The sequence below is a fragment of the Salvia splendens genome, chromosome 10 (genome assembly GCF_004379255.2).
Source record: "Salvia splendens isolate huo1 chromosome 10, SspV2, whole genome shotgun sequence".
Taxonomy (NCBI): Eukaryota; Viridiplantae; Streptophyta; class Magnoliopsida; order Lamiales; family Lamiaceae; genus Salvia; species Salvia splendens.
The window spans coordinates 13,440,228-13,460,151 of record NC_056041.1 but is presented as its reverse complement, the minus strand read 5'-3'; the positions used below and the strand labels follow the sequence as shown (position 1 = coordinate 13,460,151).

Genomic DNA, 19,924 nt, shown 5'->3' with positions numbered 1-19,924 from the left:
CTCTCATCCATCCCTCCTTTTATTTCTCTCTCCTCTCTCTTTTCTCTCTCTAAAAAAGTCGCCGTAGCTCAATTATCCGGCGATTTTGAGGATACGCCTTTTGTTGTTATTTAGAGAATTTTTGTGACTGCTCGGATTTTCTTGCTGAGACTTTCGGAGGTTTGCGTTTTGCTCCAATTGAGATTTCTCATACTTGATTTCTCGATCTGCTGCGAAATTTGAGCTGCTCTAGATTTTTGTTTACTTTACTGAATTGATGTTTTTTTCCCCTTGGCGTGAAGAGTCGTGGAGAGAGTCCGGATAATTGTTTAGTTGTTCAATTGATGCCATAATCTTCCATAACTAGCTGCGTTGATCGAAATTGAAGATGTCTGGGCCTTTGGATCGATTCGCCAGGCCTTGTAAGTGAAATTGTGTTCAATCTCTTGATGTTTCATCTGCATTTGGAGATTATTACTACAATTTGTATGGGTTTGTGATTCTTTTATGTTTGTCCGTTAAATGTATGTGAAGATTATAATTTCTTGCGCTGTGTGTGATTTATTAGTGGAAAAATTTGTGAGATTTTGGTAGGTTAAGTTTGGTTTCTAAAAGAATGTGAAATTTAACTTGTCTGGTTGAAATTACGCCCGCGGTTTTTCAGTTTTTTGCTTTAATTTTTTTTTAAAGAAAATAGAGCGGTTAGTTTTGATACCTAGACCTCTCTGCATATTGTGTTACGATCTTCCTCCGCGACTTCCCTATCTTAGCTCGAGCTCAGCGATATTACGCGATTTCAACGCTAGAACAAACAAAGAGGAACGTTTTTATTGAATGAACAATGAGAATTACACGATAGAAAGCAAGAACAACAGGAACTCTCGGTCCACGACCTAAGTTCACGATTACACAACAATTTTAGTCGACAATCAAAAGAAAGAGCAACAACACTATTTATACTCTGTTTTCCTAGCTCAATCTCCACATAGTAGTAACTAACCTCCACGTGCTTCACTCCTATTGGTCGGAACACGTCATAGTCCTAACTCATTGGCTGTCAACTTCTTAACTAACTCCACGTCATCACCTTCTCAACTAACTCCTTACTCATTGGCTGGAAGAATGATACTCATTGGCTGGAAGAATGATACTTGCGGCTGGGAGGAATGATACTGGCAGTTGGGAAGAATGATATTTGCAGCTGGGAAGAATGATACTTGTAGCTGGGAAGAATGATACTTGTAGCTGGGAAGAATGATACTTGTATTCATGCACGTGGTATTGTTGCATGCATGTGATCATATGACCATAGTTATGCATGCAACAAATTTCCCCTCTTAGGGTTCCTTGTCCGCAAGGAACCACGGAAACCTTGCTGTGATCACATCAGCGAACTCCCAAGAAGCATCAGCCGGCGATCTTCCTTCCCAATGAATCAACCATTTTGTCACCGCATGATTATGTTTTTTCACCATTTTTCTTTCTAAAATAGCTTGAGGAATGGCGTCGTTGATGTGAGATATGTCTGGAATATCCACGATAGGCTCGGTTGGTGGAGACGCCGGTTTCAACAAAGAGACATGAAACACGTTGTGAATTGTAGCTGAAGAATGCAGATTTAACTTGTAAGCAACAACACCAATCTTGTCCTGAATTTGATAAGGTCCAAAATATTTCGGCTCGAATTTGTGATGCTTTCCTCTTACTGATTTTTGTCTATACTCCCGCAGCCTTAGCCAAACCCATTCTCCAATCGCAAATTCCCTATCATTACGGTGCTGATCTGCCTGCCTTTTCATCCTATCCGCCGATTTCTGCACATTTCTTTTGAGTATAGCTACCATCTCCTCTCTATCTCTTAAAGACATGTCTACTGCCTCAACACTTGAGTCACCGGGCAGGTATGGAACATGTATAGGAGGTTCAAAACCATACAAGGCTTCGAAAGGTGTCATTTGAATGCTCGAATGATATGTAGTATTATACCAATATTCGGCCAAGCCTAGCCATTGAAACCAAGTATGCGGTTTTTCACCCATAGCACACCTTAGATAGCATTGTAGGCTTCTATTCACAATCTCAGTCTGACCATCTGTTTCCGGATGATATGCTGTGGAATATAGTAGCTCCACTCCTAACAGACGCATCAGTTCTTTCCAGAAATTTCCCACAAAAATAGATCCTCTATCACTTACAATCTTCGCGGGCATCCCATGAAGTTTAAAAATTGTATCCAAGAATACCTCAGCTACTCTCTTTGCTGTAAAAGGATGAGATAAAGCCATGAAATGCGCATATTTACTCAGCCTGTCTACAACCACAAATATAGTGTCAAACCCTTGGGAGTTCGGCAAGGCTTCAATAAAGTCCATGGAAATATCTGTAAAAATTGCAGCAGGAATTGGAAGTGGTTGCAATAATCCAGCTGGAGAAGTATTGCTCGGTTTGTATCTCTGGCAGGTAACACATACTCTTACAAACTCCTTAACATCCTTCCTTAACTTGGGCCAATATATCAAAGAAGATATTCTCTTGAAGGTACCCAAGACTCCAGAATGACCAGCCAGAGCAGAGCCATGAAAGAGAGATAGAATCTGAGCTTTTAAACCCACATCATTTCCCACTACTAACTTCCCTTTCCTTCTCAATTCTTCATTTTTCCAGCTGAACTTAGGATGAAGATCTGCATTTCCTTGCTTTTCAGTTATCACTTTCTGTATCAGAGGATCTTGCTTCCAAGAATCTTTGATTTTTGCAATCAACTCCAAGGGAATTACAAACGAAGTCAGAGCACAAGTCATCACCTCAGGCACCCTAGATAGGGCATCAGCTACTGAATTTTCACTCCCTTTTCTATACCTGATTTCATAATCGAATTGCATGAGCTTAGTCATCCAAGCTTGTTGAGTAGGGGTGGTCAACTTCTGATCTATCAAGTATTTGAGACTCTGATGATCAGTCCATATAATGAACCTCTTGCTCTGTAAGTAATGGTACCATTTCTTAATCGCCATTAGAATTGCCAATAACTCCTTCTCATAAACTGATAATTTCTGATATTTAGGAGATAAGGATTTACTGATAAAAGCCAATGGATGCTTGTCTTGCATTAGCACAGCTCCAATACCTACCCCAGATGCATCAGTTTCTACCACAAATTCCTTGGAAAAATCTGGCAAGGCTAAAACTGGAGCTGTGATCATAGCAGTTTTGAGCTTCTCAAAAGCTTCTTGTGCTTCCACTGTCCATCTGAACACATTTCCTTTGATTACCTCTATCAAGGGCCTTGATATCACTCCATAATGTTGCACAAATCTTCTGTAATATCCAGTTAATCCCAAGAAACTCCTCACTTGTTTAACAGATTTTGGTTGAGGCCAATTTTTAACTGCTTCGACTTTTCCCTCATCTGTTGAAACTCCATTCTCAGTGATAACATGTCCAAGATACTCCACCTTTTTACCCCCAAAAGTACACTTACTTCTTTTAGCTAACAAGCTATGTTCTCTCATCAGTTCCAACACTATTCTCAAATGCTGCTCATGAGCCTCTTGATTGCAGCTATATATGAGAATATCATCAAAGAAAACCAATATAAATTTCCTCAAGTAAGCTCTGAAGATAGTATTCATCAAATTTTGAAATGTAGCTGGAGCATTTGTCAAGCCAAATGGCATAACCAAGAACTCATAATGTCCAGAGTGAGTTTTGAATGCTGTCTTGTGAATATCTGCAGAGTTCATTCTGACTTGCCAATACCCTGATCTTAGGTCAATTTTAGAGAACCAGGCTGCTCTTCCCAACCCATCTAATAGCTCTTCAATCACAGGAATAGGATACTTATCCTTAACAGTTATGGCATTCAAGGCTCTGTAGTCAACACACATTCTCCAAGATGAGTCCTTCTTCTTGACTAGCACAATAGAACTTGCAAAGGAGCTCTCACTGTGCCTTATGATTCCAGCTTTAAGCATCTCATCTATCATAGTTTCAATGATATCTTTTTGGTGTGCAGCATACTTATAAGGCCTCATATTAACTGCATCAGCACCTTCCTTTAAAATAATTTTGTGATCCTGCTTTCTTTGTGGAGGCAGTGATCTAGGTTCCTCAAATATATCAGCAAATTCCTTAAGAATCAAATTAAGATTTGGCCAAATTTCTTCCACACTAATCTCATAGCAGAAGCCTGCATCCACTCCAACTGAGGGTATCCACTGATTCCATTTTCTCTCATTCACATCTTCATCATCAGGATTCCATATATGTAAAAAGTTTAACTGATCAGATTTTGGTAACCATCTTTCCCCTTGCAGCTTCACTTCCTCACCATTGATATTGAAAACCATGCTGAGATTATTAAAGTTCCACTTAATCTCACCCAAAGTGGACAACCATTCCCCACCTAGTATAAGATCATATGTTTCCAGAGTTATGAGATAAACTTCCCCTTGAAATTTTGATCCCTGCATCTCCCACTCCAACCTACTACACTTCTGATTGCACTGTAGGATCTGTCCATTTGCTACTTCCACAGCTCTTGAATTAACAGGAAGCAACTTGCAATTAAGCTTTTGTGCCACCCTAGCACTTAAAAAATTATGAGTGCTACCAGTGTCTATCAATATTCTTAAGCTTTTCCTCGAATCCTCATAATTTGAGGTCCATCTTTTCCCCACACAGCATGTAAGGAGAGTTGCAGCTCTGACTTCTCCTCTGCCTCCTCTTCATCACTTTCCTCTTCTGCCCTCTCCTCTGCCTCTCCTACTTCAAGCAACTGCACCACATACGATTTCCTTTTGCTGCACTGATGATTTGGAGTGAACTTCTCAGTGCACCAAAAGCATTCTTTTCTGGCTCTCTTCTCATCCATTTCTTTAGGGGTTAAGTTTGCACTGGCTCTAACTCCTCCATACTTATTACCATCCTTATTACCTCCACTCCAATTACTCAAGGTTCCAACCTTATTAGTAGCAGTCACAGACATAGGTTTACTATTAGAGTAGTAGCTACTACTCGACTGAACATGGCTCTGATTCATCTTAGTCTTAACACCTAGAGCTCTTACAGTCAGCTCTTGTAGTTTAGCTAGAGAGTAAGCCTCAGATAATGCCTTAGGTCTAAACATACGCACCGGCATTTGTAGCTCATCAATTAATCCAGATAAAAAGAAGCTCAAGGCTTGATCCTCTCTAATTCCAGCTCTAGGATATAATTCATCAAAAGTATCCATGTAATCTTGTAGCGTACCTTTTTGTTTGAGGTTCCTGAGATCAGCCAATGGATCTTCATATGCGTGAGCACCAAAGCGAGCAACCAAGGATGAGCTATAGCACGACCAATTCGCATACGCCATATCTCCATGTAAGCTCTCAAAACCTCGATGCCACTGTAATGCCTTTCCTTCTAGGTGGATTGCAGCCACCCTAACCTTCTCTTCCTCTGGTACTTTAGCTACTTGGAAGAAGTATTCAGCTCGCATCATCCATCCTTCATAGCCGTCACCGTCGAACTTTGGAAATTCATAGCGCGTAGATCTTCCCCAATCGGTTCCATTTTCATACCGATTAGCTCTATTACTACCTTCACCAGTCTCCATTTCATTATTCCTTTGATTCTGCAAATTAAGTGCAGCAATAGATTGCGACAGCTGCATCATTTCAATCTTATGTTCTTCTCGCATCTCCTGCATTTTCTGCTCCATCGCCTCCATCATTTTCTTCTCCATTTCTGCGCCTCGAGTCACCGTTCCAACGTCCGGAGATCGATTGCTCTGATACCAATTGTTACGATCTTCCTCCGCGACTTCCCTATCTTAGCTCGAGCTCAGCGATATTACGCGATTTCAATGCTAGAATAAACAAAGAGGAACGTTTTTATTGAATGAACAATGAGAATTACACGATAGAAAGCAAGAACAACAGGAACTCTCGGTCCACGACCTAAGTTCACGATTACACAACAATTTTAGTCGACAATCAAAAGAAAGAGCAACAACACTATTTATACTCTGTTTTCCTAGCTCAATCTCCACATAGTAGTAACTAACCTCCACGTGCTTCACTCCTATTGGTCGGAACACGTCATAGTCCTAACTCATTGGCTGTCAACTTCTTAACTAACTCCACGTCATCACCTTCTCAACTAACTCCTTACTCATTGGCTGGAAGAATGATACTCATTGGCTGGAAGAATGATACTTGCGGCTGGGAGGAATGATACTGGCAGTTGGGAAGAATGATACTTGTAGCTGGGAAGAATGATACTTGTAGCTGGGAAGAATGATACTTGTATTCATGCACGTGGTATTGTTGCATGCATGTGATCATATGACTATAGTTATGCATGCAACATATTGTCAGTTGGGTTAAGGTAATTCCTGTTTTTTAAAGTCCAATTCCTGGTTTTGATTTAGTTTCTGGACTGATGGAGTTTTGGTTTTGCCTTAGCATTAATATCATTGAGAAATGTACTAATCACATCAGGGAAGCTCAAAATGACATGATATGTGCTGCCCTTTTTTTATTTTCCAGATGGGTCATCATATTGTATATCTAATTGCTTCTGGTTGAACAGGCTTTGAGGGTTCTTCTGGTAACGACGAGAGAAGAGAAAGAAAGTCTGACTTTGAAAATTCTGAGGATGAAAGGAAGACAAGAATGGGCTCTTTAAAAAAGAAAGCACTCAATGCATCTTCTAAGTTTAAGCATTCTCTCAAGAAGAAGAGCAGTAGAAGAAAGAGTGATGGCAGAGTCAGTTCTGTTTCAATTGAAGATATCCGGGATGCGGAGGAACTACAAGCTGTTGAGTCATTTAGACAAGCCTTGATATTGGATGAGTTGCTACCAGAGAAGTTTGATGATTACCATATGATACTTAGGTAGTCACTTTTCTGTTTCCTTTCGAAATTGAACTTATCAAGTAAGATCTGAAATTGCGTGCTAGGTGAGGAATTATGGTAAAGGAAAAGATCTTTCACTTTTAGTCTTCCACTCGAATGCCTTTATTTTGGGTAATCGATTATACTGACAATACATAGGAATGAGTATTTGAAGGATAACACAATCAAACAATCGCAAAAGTGTTTATTCCATCGAGGTAATATGTTGTGGGGTAGGTTTATAAACGGAAATGGACTAAGTTTAGTGGATGTACCAAAATGGCAAAAATTTAGGTGAAGGGAGTATTATCTTTATCTTCAAAGCTATCACCAAAAATGAATATCTCCTGATTCCCAAGTTATCTAGGAAGAGTGCTTAATCTTATTTACTGAAAATTTAAGCTTAATATTATCTGCCTCTCTGCATGCATACAGGCCATCCATTTTTACTAAATATACTACCAACATTTACAAAACATCCTTGTCCGAACTCCAAAAACTGTTTGCCTACACATTTGAGTAGAAGTAAGTTTTTTGGACACCCACATTCTTTTTCTCTAAGGGAATCTCTGAACCACTCAATATTAGGATTGGCAAGATTATCTTTTAAAAAATGTCTGGTGTGGTTCCTTGGATCCAGGCTAGGACTGTTCGATCTTTTCCTAAGATTTTTCAGGTCTATAGAATAGTTTCATGGAAGTTCTTTCTTATTTCGGCAAATCCTACTTCTTTTACCATTTGATAACTCTTCAACTTTCTCATAAACTTTTGACATTGTGCATGTAGGTTTCTGAAAGCAAGGAAATTTGATATTGAAAAGTCCAAGCAAATGTGGGCTGACATGATACAATGGAGGAAAGACTTTGGCGTTGACACTATTGCTGAGGTAACAAGACTCATGAATTATCGTCATATCTGCATGCAACTTGGCCAGCTTGTTTCCATTTCACATTATGCATTAAACCTTTAGCTTTGTGGGTATCCGTTCACCATCTTCCTTCTCATCAGGATTTTGATTTTCAAGAGGTAAATGAAGTATTGAAGTATTATCCCCATGGATATCATGGAGTTGACAAAGAGGGACGGCCTATATACATTGAGAGGCTAGGGAAAGTCGATCCCAACAAACTTATGCAAGTTACCACGATGGACCGTTACATAAGATACCACGTGAAAGAATTTGAAAGAAGCTTTGCCATTAAGTTTCCAGCTTGCACCATTGCTGCCAAACGGCACATTGACTCGAGCACAACAATTTTGGATGTTCATGGTGTGGTAAGTTAGGCACATCCAGTACTTCAATTATCATGACATCTGAGTTGGTTGTTCTTTGTTACTCGAGGGGTTTTCCTTACCATCTGTTGATGTTCCCCAGGGTTTGAAAAACTTTACCAAGAGTGCTAGGGACCTCATTACACGACTCCAGAAGATTGATGGGGACAATTATCCTGAAGTAAGTTTCTGCATAATTGACTTGCTTTATTTCTGATACTTTATGTGGTTTTAACTTTTAATTTATATGTCTCTTCATTGCAGACACTCCATCAAATGTTTATCATCAATGCTGGTCCTGGTTTTAGGCTGCTTTGGAATACTGTAAAGAATTTCATCGATCCCAGGACTGCCACAAAGATTCATGTAGTTCTTACCTCTTTTCATCTTGAATATCAATTAGGCTTTGTTGAGAGACTTGTTGTAACTTAAGGTTCTCTCTGTTTGTTGTGTTTGGCTTAGGTTCTTGGAAATAAATACCATAACAAGTTGCTTGAAATCATAGATGCAAGGTGAGAGGGGTGGAAATTACATTTTCTTTGTATTGATTGTTTACTAACATAAATTTTCCTTTATAAAGACTCGTCTCATATTTTTTTGCATCTGCAGTCAACTGCCTGATTTCTTGGGAGGAACATGTACTAGCTGTGCAGATCAAGGGGGTTGCTTGCGCTCTGATAATGGCCCGTGGAAGAATCCTGAGATTTTGAAGGTTCTCGCTTTCGCATGACTGCTTAATTGTGTTGGTCTAACATATTGATTAAGATGGTTAACAGCAAGAATTTGTTTTGCAGATGGTGCTTAATGGTGAAGCACGACGTGCCAGGCAGGTTGTGAAAATCATCAATAGTGATGGCAAGGTAGTATATGCAAAGCCGCAATACTCCATGGTATGGCTGCTACTCTTTTCTAACTTTTTTGATATATATTGTTTTTGAGACATTTGATATGAGCTGGTATATCTTACATATATGGTTTTGTTAACAGTTAAAAGGCAGTGATACTTCAACGGCAGAGTCTGGATCTGAAGCTGAAGATATCGCTTCACCAAAAGCCACTAGGAGTTACTCACACCTTCGTTTGACTCCAGTCCGTGAGGAGGTGCAGTTAATTCTAGCTTTCTATCTTAATTGTTCTTTTTGACAGTCGCAACAAAAAAGGAAAGGAGACATCCTATTTGTAAACTATCTAATACTTATTATTATGCTAGTAGTAGGCCTTGGAAATATCGAAGTCTGCCTCATGGGCTCTCAGTAACGAACTTATATGGGCAGTAAGCCATTATCAGCTGTGTAGGTCTGACCAATCATAAATGCATCCCCCACCAACTCTACTATCTAATGTTTTACTAATAAATAAATCCAAATTTCTTTGATTCTGGTAACTGGAACAAATTTTATTTAATTGTGCCCTATTTATATATGTCATTTTAATTATCTCTGTAGACGCTTTTCATTTTGGAGATAACTTTATTGAGAATTTCAGGAAGAAGTCACTTATGATAACAAGAAAGTTAAAGGGAATGTAACCAAAAACATATACTTCTCGTTGTAATTTTTTCTCATAACAGCTCTCTATTATGGTTTGAAGGAATATTTGATTTGTTTTTCAGGCCAAGGCTATTGGAACAGCTGGGTATACTGGACAGTTCCCAGGTTATGATGAATATGTTCCCATGGTCGACAAGGCTGTTGATTCTGGATGGAAGAAGTCCCCTCAAAAGCTTTATGTTCCAAAAGGTTTGTTGCAGCTGATTTGGAAGCACACCATACTTTATGACCATTTTTTAACATGTATCAGGCTTTGCATAGAGATGCTAATCTGTTTAACTCATTTCAGAGATAAAAGCACCTCATAACTCTCAAAAGGTGCCAGAAGGTGTTCGTGCTCGGCTTGTGGCAACTCTTATGGCTTTCTTTATGACACTTTTCATGTTCTTCCGCTCAATATCGTCACGTGTTACCAAGAAACTTCCGGATGCATCACCCAATGAGCAACCCACCCAGGAATTCTCTTTTGATGCTATTGCAAAGGAGGAGTTTAGGCCACCATCTCCTACCCCATCATTTACAGAGGCAGAACTCTTGTCAACCGTTGTTAAGAGGTTGGGTGAGCTCGAAGAGAAGGTCATTACTCTTGAAGCAAAGCCGTCTGAGATGCCATATGAGAAAGAAGAACTGCTGAATGCTGCTGTTTACCGTGTGGATGCCCTAGAAGCAGAGTTAATTGCAACCAAAAAGGTCTTATTCGTTACAACTCCATATTTTCTGACGGATTTTTATATATCTTCCTGTGTTGGTAAAAATTATCTTTATAACTAGTTTGAAAATCATGAACTGCCCCTTGATTCCATGCGAAAAATGTGACCTCAAGAACCGAACATTTATATTTGGTTATGGTATACATCATGCCTCATTAGCTTCCTTGTCTGGTTTAAATCACCAAGGGAGTCTAATTCCATGATCAGCCTAGGAGACTGGGTCTTGCTACTATTATCATGTGTTCTGAGCAGTCTTTTCTTTTATAGTATATTTGAATTTAATAGAAAAGTTCATATCCTTTCTTTCGAGCAGGCTCTGTATGAGGCTTTGATGAAACAAGAAGAACTGCTTGCTTATATAGACAGTCAAGAAGATGCCAAATTCCGGGTAAGTGAAGTCGATGCACAGTTGTCTTGAATTAACAGATAGACAACGGTTTGGTTCTAACGCGCCTCTCACTCTCTCTACAGAAAAAGAAGTTTTGCTGGTAAGCTGCATCGACATTTGATGGTTGAGTATGTCTTCGGCTGAATCGAAATACTCACCAGTACCACATTACCTTAAATGCTTTTGATTGTGATTGAAGATGTGTATATTTCGTGGATGACGCATACCTTTTGTGTAACACACACCTAACATATATATACTTATATATCGATCTAAATCTCTCTTTTTTTGGTGTGATTAAATTTTATCTAAAGAGATGTTTGTTTGAGTGATGTTTGAGATTCTTATAATGTGAAATTATATGAACACAAGCATTTTAAGAATGGAATCTATGCCTGAGTATTCTAAACACAAATTTGCCCATCTTCTTTTGACAAAATATTGAAGACTGACCTTTTCATAGATTCGAGTTTAAATTGTCAAAAAAAAAACAACACAAGGAAAAGGACAAGAAGAAACTGGGGTCATTTCATGAAAATTATTACAGTTTGAGATGTAGCCAAGAATCTCATTGCCAGCCAAAGACAAAAAGCAACTGCGTTGTTTATTATGTTATAGACAACTAACAAGATTTTATTTTTAATAAGATTTTACTAAAAAAATGGAGTAATAATTAGCAAACTCCTTGTTGAGGATCAGCTGGTATCATATCTACAAGAACAATAACATTATTAATTATATTCACAATTTCTGGAGTTAGAAAGCGAAGAACTTCTTCTTCTTCTTTTTCTTCTCGATGTAGGCGAGGAGCTCCTCTTGTTGCGTGAGAGATTGCTCGAGAGACTGTGCAACAACAAGATGTAGACGCGATGAATTTCAGTATGATGATTCGTAATGTTAAAAATGAGAAATCAGAGGAAAAACAGCCAACCTTTTTGGCTTCTTGTAGCTCTTGTTCTAATGCATCGATACGAGTAATGGCGCTATTTAGCATCTCCTCTTTCTCAGGTGCCATAGTTGGGGGCTTCTGGCATACTATGCTCATCTTCTCCTCCAACTCGTTCATGCGCTTCATCATGATCAAGTAATCTTCTCTGGAGACGCCTGCCTCTGGGGTCTCGTAGACAGGTTCCCGGGATTTCATCATGTCATCACCGCCACGCATGGAGCTAGAGTAGAGAGTGGAATCCGTGAGTCTCCTAGGCATGTTGCGTGTCATACGTACCATTGTGACTACGCCCATGACAAAGGTCAGCACTCCGGTGAAGATCTGGTTGCTGAAGCCATCAGGGTTCTTACAAGAATTGATGCCCGGGAAAAACTCTGTAGGCGGGCGTAGTAAGACAGAGTTTTGATAGGTTATGAATTGTTAGCAGAACTTGAGATAAAGATTATGCACCTTTGACAAGCATGAGACTGTCTTGTTGTTTGTTTCCTTTCGGCCAGGCTGCAATGGTGTTCTCGACCATGTGGACGTATTGATCTTGCTCTTGTGGGGCCGGTTCGGGCTGGGAACGAGATTGGGGGTAAGGATGGAATTGGGGTGGTTGGTAGGGGTGGGATTCAACTACCTGCAGAAAACTCATTCACTTCTAGTGTTAAAAAATGAAAATTGCTTGAGGTTTTAAGAAAAAGCTAGAAGTCATGTGTTCTGTGCAATATACGAGTTCTTGAATAACGATCATTGGTGGCTTCTTCGCTGTCCAAATTTAAAGCAACGAAAAACGGATTACATATTTGCTACTTGCCTCTTCATCAGGAGGAGAGATCTGCTGCTGTTGCTGCTGTGGCGGTGTAGCATTGTCATTCGAAGAAGTAGATCTCGGAGACTCGTTCTTCATGTCGAAAGACATGCTTTTCTTCACATGGCACGAGTCATATATCAGCCTTAAAATGATTTTAGATAAAGTTTGGAAAGAAAAATCAAGGATCAACTCTTGAAACTTGGTACCTTGGACTTATCACCATTCTCATCCTCTGATATCGTTTTCTCATCCGCAGACGCAGAGGAGGAGCGTCTGTGCGCGCATTTGTGGTCACCATTGCGCACCATCTTGAGATGAAAATCGAAATCACAGAATCTTAAGTTAGTTTTGATGTCATCTCAAGTGAAGAAGAACTGAAGATGGCATCAAAAGAAAACCTTCATTATCTCGGGATCGTTCCAAGGGCCTCTATCGGAGACCATACAGCCACCCTTGTCAGCGCAGGCGCACGTCCCCCCCAAGAACTCCGGTAGCTCACTGATACAAGATCAAAACAATGTCACTTCTCTGTGGATTCCTCAAACCTTCGTTGCTTGAAAAATCGAGCAGTAATATTTACCTTGCATCAATGACTTCAAGCAACTTGCTCTGGTATTTGTTGCCAAGCACCTGAGATCAAGAAACACGCTAACTTGATTTTCATACCGTTGAGCTAAAGATCAAGTGGAGACAAAAGCAGGGCGGGAGTTGCTTACGTGGATCTTCGAAGTGGTCTTTGGGTCGAGGAATGACTTGACAGTGTTCCACAAGAGCCTAAAGCCAGATCCAGCGTTGATGATATACATTTGGAATAAGGTCTACGAGATAAAAGGGTAGTCGAGCCATAGAATAAGATCTCGGAGCTACAAACAAACAAGAAAACCTTAAGAATCCACATGTTGTACCTCCGGGTAGTTATCCCCATCAATTTTCTGAATGCTCTGAACGAGCTCCCTTGCAGACTTGGTGAAACTTTTCAGCCCCTGAAAACGAACAAAGGATTCATTCGAGAGATCAAAGTAATAATAATGGTCTATTTCTCAATTTTAGGTAGTTTGTTGCATACCACTCCTTGGACATCCAAGATGGTTGTGCTCTGATCAATATGCTTTTTGACTGAAATGGAGCAGGCTGGGAACTTATCGATGAAGGTCCTCTCGAACTCCTGGACATGGTATTTTAGGTAGCGTTCCATCGAGGTTACCTGCAAGAGCTTGGTTGAGTCAACCATACCGAGCCTTTCAATGTACACCGGCCTGCCCTCCTTGTCAACCCCGTGATGCCCTTGTGGGTAGTATTTAACCACCTCCTCTTTCTCAGTGAAATCGAAATCCTAACAATCATAATCACAGCATTGTCGATGTTAAGCTTAAAAACACGAGCCATTTAAGACGATGCTATGCAAAGGGTCGTAATCAACAGGTACCTCCATAATGGTGTCGGAACCAAAGTCCTTCCTCCACTGAAGCATGTCGGACCACATTTGCTTCGATTTTTCAATATCAAATTTCCTGGCCTTCAAGAACCTGTTTGGAAACATGCATTGTGAACATCAATTGATCATATATTCGAAAATTAGCATACATAGACTTATTTTTCTCTCTACGTTGCTCGTTGTTTTAATCTTTATAGTCATTCTTCGTTGCTGAACACATAGACAGACGTGGACGAGGCTAAAGTAGAAAAAATATATTAGTACTACCTTAGTAGCATATGAAAGTCGTCGTGTTTGGCAGGTAACAATTCCTCTAGAATGAGCGCCTGGCGAAAAGCATCCACAGACTGCGCTTCTTCAGCATCATGCTCGTCCTCGAGCACAACAGACATAACTCTGCTGCTCCGCCTGCCCTTTCTAGAAATCGAGTCCCTGAACTTGTTAGAGGCAGTGATTGCCGCCTTCTTCAGGGATCCCATCCTAGTCTTATTATCGTCAAGATTGTCCGCATCAACCTTCTCCAGGCCTTCAACATATTCCACCAACAATCAATCTCAATCTCAAAAAAATATCAACAAAAACCTCATTTAATCATTTTCACCTAATCTTTGATTTCCCACAACAACACTTTTCATATCATCAAATCAAACCATTACACCAAATTTAATAAACACCAAATTCATCCATACAAAGGCAAAATGACATGAAAAAAATTGAATTAAGAATTGAACGAATTCGCAGAAGCAACCTACTTTGATCCGAGGGGCGGTCTAAATGTCCCGACATCCCGGCTGCAGCAGCTTGATCAAGTTAGACAGCACCAGAAATCTACAAATGGCAAAAGGCACAAAAACTCTCATTGATTGTCTAATTATGCCTTTTACAGAGCTCTACATTGACATCAACATATACTCCATATCTTGAATTTTTACAACATAACCTAACCTAATCAATGTTCAAATCCACAAATCATATCAACCGACATAAATTGCTTCAACATTCACAACATGATCTAAACCGACTAATATTCTAACGGCATAATCAACATTTACAAGAAAAGATTGAAAATTTGACAAAATGAAAATGAATTTAAAAAATTAAAAGGAGATCATTACCGAATGGAAGATTTGTATTTTAGTTTCTAAATTCTAAGGAAGGTGAAAAAAAAGAGAGAGTGAGATATTGGAATTAGAGAGAGAGAGAGAGAGAGAGAGAGAGAGAGAGATTAGGGAGAAATTGTTCACCTGTGGGAGTGGTTAGAGAGAGAAGGCGAGAGGAGTCTCTCTAACCGAATTAGCTCCGAGAATTTGTGGCTACAAAAATCAATGGCTATCAATTATTCCACTAATTTCTTCATCATTTCTTACTCTACCATGTGATCTAGCCTAGAAATTTTGGAGATACATTATGCATCCATTTAATTGAAAATGGGAGAGAGAGAGCTGTTGTAAACTAGGAAGCCGTCAACTGTTCACTGTGTGTGTGAGAGAGAGAGAGAAGTGGAAGCCATGTCGGAATCCAGACAGAGAATCCCACCACATTGAAGTGAGGACTGTTTCTGTTTATTTTCCCGCGAAAATTAGTTAAAACGGTGTTGCTTTTATTTATGACTTCTAATCATATTTGTATCATGATCAAATAGGAGTATATAGTATCAAACTTTTTATAAAATGCTGGCATTTGTATTTTTAAATTCGACATGAATCGTATGATGTACTAATGATTTATACACACATACTAAAATTTGCATATTATGAATCAGCCAATTGAACTATTTTGATGTGAACAATTTCTAGATCAAGATAATATATTTGGTGTTCTAGCATTTAGGTGCGAGTGTGTGATCCTTTTGAAATGAACTGATGATATAACACGTGATGTTGATGAACAGTGTTATGAGATTCAATTATAGGCATTGAGGAGTCTGTGATATTGATGTTCCACACCAAGATTCTTGTGAAAAGTGAGACATAGATACTAGAGGTTTTTCTTGTGACAAAATTATTTGATCATTCATGCACCTAACTGTAAATGGTCAAATAACTTTATTAACCACTTTTTGTTTTGCAAGTGTATCGTACATATTGTGTTAGTTTTTTCTTTGTAATTTAAATATGCTAGCATTATCAAGATCTAATCAAAAGCTTTATCTCTTTCTCTCATTATTACCTCCGTCCTTTAAAATAGAAAAATTGGGAATGGCACCAATTTTCACTACTATGTATGTATGTATGTATGTATGTATGTATGTATGTATGTATGTATGTATGTATGTATAATTGGGTTAGTGGATGAGTGTCTGGAAGCATTTGGCATGCATCACTTTGAGATATTACTGCGAGGATCTTTATATTAGGTAAGGATAGTGTTGATGTTAATTAAATGTTTTTTGGGAGTATGCTAAGATTAATTATGATATAAGTTTGTCTTATGTGAAATATTTCGTAGTTTTGAATCTTTGATTTATCTTTACAAACACACATCTTTCTTTAACTGAAAAGATAGAGATATCAAAAGTTGATCCAATTTAAATTGGGTCAAAAATGTTGATATGAGTTACCTTCTATTGGTTTTAGGCTATTGGGCCGGGATAGCTGCTCTCTTAATAATTGGGCTTATTCCACCGTGTTAAAAAGAAAATCAATAACAAAATATAAATATAAATATAAATATAAATATAAATATAAATATAAATATAAATATAAGAATTGCGTTTGTGTTACACAGTTAGTCAATTCTGTAACTATTCATTTTCATTGTCAATATTAATATATACATATGGATATGTCGAAAAGAGAGAACAGTTCAAATTAGAACAATCTTTTTTTTCTCAAGTAAAAGTAAATAAGCACTATTGATCTTTATATGATTTATAGTAGTGTAAAAACAAGTGTTATCATTTTTAGGATTTAAAACCCTTGTTATACATATAAATAACCATTATTTATACGTTGAATATCGAGAAAAGGCTGCTCAAAACGGCTCCTGAAAATAATTCCTAAAGAATAAAATATAACTGGAATAGAATGGGGAATAAGTACAAAATAAAATAATTTCACACCCCAAAATCAGTTGATGGATTAGATGGACAATGTGACATGAAAGCATATATTCGAGCATTAATATTAATCGAAATCAACAATAGGGAAATTTTAACTGGATGATACTTCTCGCAACGTGACATCAAGAGAATATATGCTTATTTCCCAAGAATTAGAATACAATTCCCTTCATTTTCTTTTCATAATTATCCACAAATTATTAAAAATCTTCTCCAGATTTTCTTGCTTTATATGTATCTATTCCCTGTGATGAGAATTGAGATGACCATACATCCAAGTTATACAATCTCCACCCAAACAAATGACAATATACTTTATATTTTTTCGTTTACTATATATACTACTCCACAATTTATTTCGATTTTTAATTAATATGACTGTGAAGTACTTACTAACATGCTCAAGAATTTTATTGAACGTGACTATTGATTTATCGATTATTTTTCGGTTTTCCCAACATTCACGTATATTATAAGAAAAATATAGTTCTGCATGGTGAAACTAAAATACCAGAGAAAATTATTAAAAAAAATTAAATTGACATGAAGAAAAATAAGGCTTCAAAGTTCCGATATATACATGTAATTATACACGTAGCGCAGGAATGATACAGTTTTATGGCTTTTATCATTCTATAACTATATACAATCAGGAACTCAAAAAAAGCTTTAATAATTCTAGAAAATATTAACAAAAAAAGGGGAGAAAATTAGGCACAAAACAAGCGCGAATTGAATTCAAGCTTGAAACGAAACCATGGATGAAGCATCCCCTTCTTCTTCCCTCAACAGCCTCTGCTGCCGCGCGATGAACGCCTCCACCGTCTGCCGGAACTCTTCGCTGCTCATCTCCTCCTCCGCTCTCTTCCGGCACTTCTCACTCATGCTCCGCCTCAAGTCGCGGCGGTGCTCCTCCTCCCCCCGCACCCTCTCCAGATTCGCCGATCTAGTCCTGCTGATCACCTCTCTCTCGGTGCGAGCTGATTTCTCCACTGATTTGCTCCAAATCTGCTGCTGGATCTGATTGTTGTTGTTACTCCGACATTTCTCCACCGATTTGCTCAAAATCGGCGGCTGGATCTGATTGCTGTTGCTCCGGCATTTCTCCACGTACTCGTCGTAGAAATCGGTGCTCCTCTCACCGGAGAACCGCCGCGATATGAGGAAGAGCGCGATCACGATCGCGTTTCCGATTACGAACACGGATCCAGGGCTGATCAGCTCGACGACGGAGATTCCGCGGAGATACTCGCTGGAAAGCTTGAGAAAAACCGCGAATTGAACGGAGAACCGCGAGACGACGATCAGAAAAACGAAGAGCTCAACGAATCGGAAAAGGCTCGTGATTCTCTGAATCCTGCGGTATTTCGCGATAGCGTTCGCTTTCTCCACTCTCACGTCTTCAAAATTGAATGCTTCCATTTTTATTTTTTAATACTATTTTTTTTCCGTTTAATTATATGGATATATGCGGTTTTGCGTATGTGCAACAATTTGAAAGCAGCTCCTTCTCTGCTTTTTTTTTCTGTGTGTGTGTGTGTATCTCTCTAGAAAGAGAAGTGGTGAGAGAATTGGAAGAGAAAGAAGAAGTGGATTGCGATGAACATAGTGTGCGGAAATAAATAGGAGTAGGATTTTCGGAGAAAATGTGTATTAGTGTTGAAGAGTGGGTGTGATGAAAGGGTTAGTATTATATTTGGTGTGGTGGAAGTGAGAGTGGTATATATAGACTAAATAAATAGGAGTAGATTCTTTCATCTTTATAAGTTCCCACTTTATTAGTTGTGGTGGATTTATAATCTCCTTTTCTTTTTATATAAAGTGTGGAGTGGAGGACTATATAGACTATGGTACGTGGGTGTAACATCTTCTACATATCAAATGCTAATAATTTTGTCTTCTAATACCCACATAAATATGTAGACCAAAAACATTCAATAATGTTTATTTTAATATTGAAATGTCTTTTGAAATGTCCTAGTGAGGGTGGGAAGTGGGAGACTCTCAAAATTATTAACGCAAAGATAACATAGGTTTGTATTTGAAATCCTCTATCTCACTTTTTATACTCATTTTTAAATATTACAGTTTTCACTAATTTAGTTTAAATTTAATTGTATTAATTACATTCGTTAATCTAATAGAATTCATAATTACATTTTTACATTTAATGTACATTTTTTTAATAATTGATTATCCATACTTAGGGATATAATTTTCAACCATCAATTATTATTTACTAGTTAATATTAGAATTTATTATATAATTAAAATTTTACAATTTAAATAATATTATAATAATAAAATTATAAATGGGTACTATACAAAAAATTAAGGACTAGAGAATCTGAAACATTAAATTTAATTACTCCGTAGTACTTATTCTATGAGTCACCTAAATCCTGCAAAAAATTTCAATACAATGAATTCGGTCCTAGATAATATTCTTATTATTTAATAAAATAATATTGTAGGAGTATATTATAAAGATTTATAATGATGCTAATATTGTGCCGTTTTTGGGTGCAGAATAGTGTGTTTTGGTGGGAGACTTTAGGTAGGTATATAGAGCACATATGCAGTTCTTGAAGTGGAAATCTCCAGCTGTTTATGTTCATGCACCCCCTCCTCTCTCTAATGATGTGTAATTTGGATAAGGATCTATCTACATATGGCATAATTAAATGGATAATTAGGCAAAACAGTAAAATAAAATAAAAATCTCAATTTCTCAGTCATTATGACTATCGAGAGGAGTATATATTAATCATAGTACAACCTAGCTTGCAATTCTTAATTAAAGGTCGCATTTTAATCTCACGTGCATGCTTCATTTTCTATAAACATAAGATTTTGAAGGATTGTAACTTAACTTATAGGAACATCCGCACCGCACATGGATAT

General features: G+C 38.1%; 3 protein-coding genes across 4 annotated transcripts; 1 reads left to right on the top strand and 2 right to left on the bottom strand.

The window, feature by feature from the left end:
* Nucleotides 1-11,081, top strand: LOC121750236 (phosphatidylinositol/phosphatidylcholine transfer protein SFH8-like). Its single transcript, XM_042144729.1, has 15 exons — nucleotides 1-159; nucleotides 282-401; nucleotides 6,556-6,859; nucleotides 7,646-7,745; nucleotides 7,868-8,134; nucleotides 8,235-8,312; nucleotides 8,396-8,497; nucleotides 8,594-8,643; nucleotides 8,741-8,843; nucleotides 8,926-9,021; nucleotides 9,119-9,232; nucleotides 9,744-9,870; nucleotides 9,971-10,371; nucleotides 10,705-10,779; nucleotides 10,863-11,081. Exons 2-15 carry the CDS (start codon nucleotides 368-370, stop codon nucleotides 10,881-10,883), a joined length of 1,872 nt encoding a protein of 623 aa, XP_042000663.1. The 5' UTR covers nucleotides 1-159; nucleotides 282-367; the 3' UTR covers nucleotides 10,884-11,081.
* A 329-nt stretch (nucleotides 11,082-11,410) lies between these two features.
* LOC121750237 (phosphatidylinositol/phosphatidylcholine transfer protein SFH12-like) lies at nucleotides 11,411-15,471 on the bottom strand. Of its 2 annotated transcripts, none has more exons than XM_042144730.1 (14): nucleotides 15,204-15,471; nucleotides 14,712-14,787; nucleotides 14,227-14,485; nucleotides 13,951-14,050; nucleotides 13,591-13,857; nucleotides 13,430-13,507; nucleotides 13,241-13,342; nucleotides 13,105-13,154; nucleotides 12,923-13,022; nucleotides 12,731-12,832; nucleotides 12,528-12,638; nucleotides 12,179-12,350; nucleotides 11,711-12,102; nucleotides 11,411-11,622 (listed from the first exon to the last, which is right to left on the bottom strand). In XM_042144730.1, exons 2-14 carry the CDS (start codon nucleotides 14,743-14,745, stop codon nucleotides 11,536-11,538), a joined length of 1,854 nt encoding a protein of 617 aa, XP_042000664.1. In that variant the 5' UTR covers nucleotides 14,746-14,787; nucleotides 15,204-15,471; the 3' UTR covers nucleotides 11,411-11,535. The 2 variants fall into 2 exon arrangements, with proteins under 2 accessions (XP_042000664.1, XP_042000665.1); XM_042144731.1 differs by lacking the exon at nucleotides 15,204-15,471 and adding an exon at nucleotides 15,075-15,153.
* Nucleotides 15,472-17,758: 2,287 nt separating this feature from the next.
* On the bottom strand, nucleotides 17,759-18,442 carry LOC121752655. The gene has a single exon (XM_042147769.1). The coding sequence runs from the start codon at nucleotides 18,440-18,442 to the stop codon at nucleotides 17,759-17,761; it is 684 nt and encodes a 227-aa protein (XP_042003703.1).
* Nucleotides 18,443-19,924: the final 1,482 nt, after the last annotated feature.

What these genes read in the sequence shown, in the direction of transcription:
- LOC121750236 (XM_042144729.1), top strand. Translation starts at nt 368, where the DNA reads ATGTCTGGGCCTTTGGATCGATTCGCCAGGCCTT. An exon ending in GGATCGATTCGCCAGGCCTT is followed by an intron (nt 402 to 6,555) that starts GTAAGTGAAATT and finishes CTGGTTGAACAG; the next exon opens with GCTTTGAGGGTTCTTCTGGT. An exon ending in CAAAGCCGCAATACTCCATG is followed by an intron (nt 9,022 to 9,118) that starts GTATGGCTGCTA and finishes TTTTGTTAACAG; the next exon opens with TTAAAAGGCAGTGATACTTC.
- LOC121752655 (XM_042147769.1), bottom strand. Translation starts at nt 18,442, where the DNA reads ATGGAAGCATTCAATTTTGAAGACGTGAGAGTGGAGAAAGCGAACGCT.
- LOC121750237 (XM_042144730.1), bottom strand. Translation starts at nt 14,745, where the DNA reads ATGTCGGGACATTTAGACCGCCCCTCGGATCAAA. An exon ending in TCTTGGATGTCCAAGGAGTG is followed by an intron (nt 13,508 to 13,590) that starts GTATGCAACAAA and finishes GTTCGTTTTCAG; the next exon opens with GGGCTGAAAAGTTTCACCAA. An exon ending in CAGTCTCATGCTTGTCAAAG is followed by an intron (nt 12,103 to 12,178) that starts GTGCATAATCTT and finishes GCCCGCCTACAG; the next exon opens with AGTTTTTCCCGGGCATCAAT.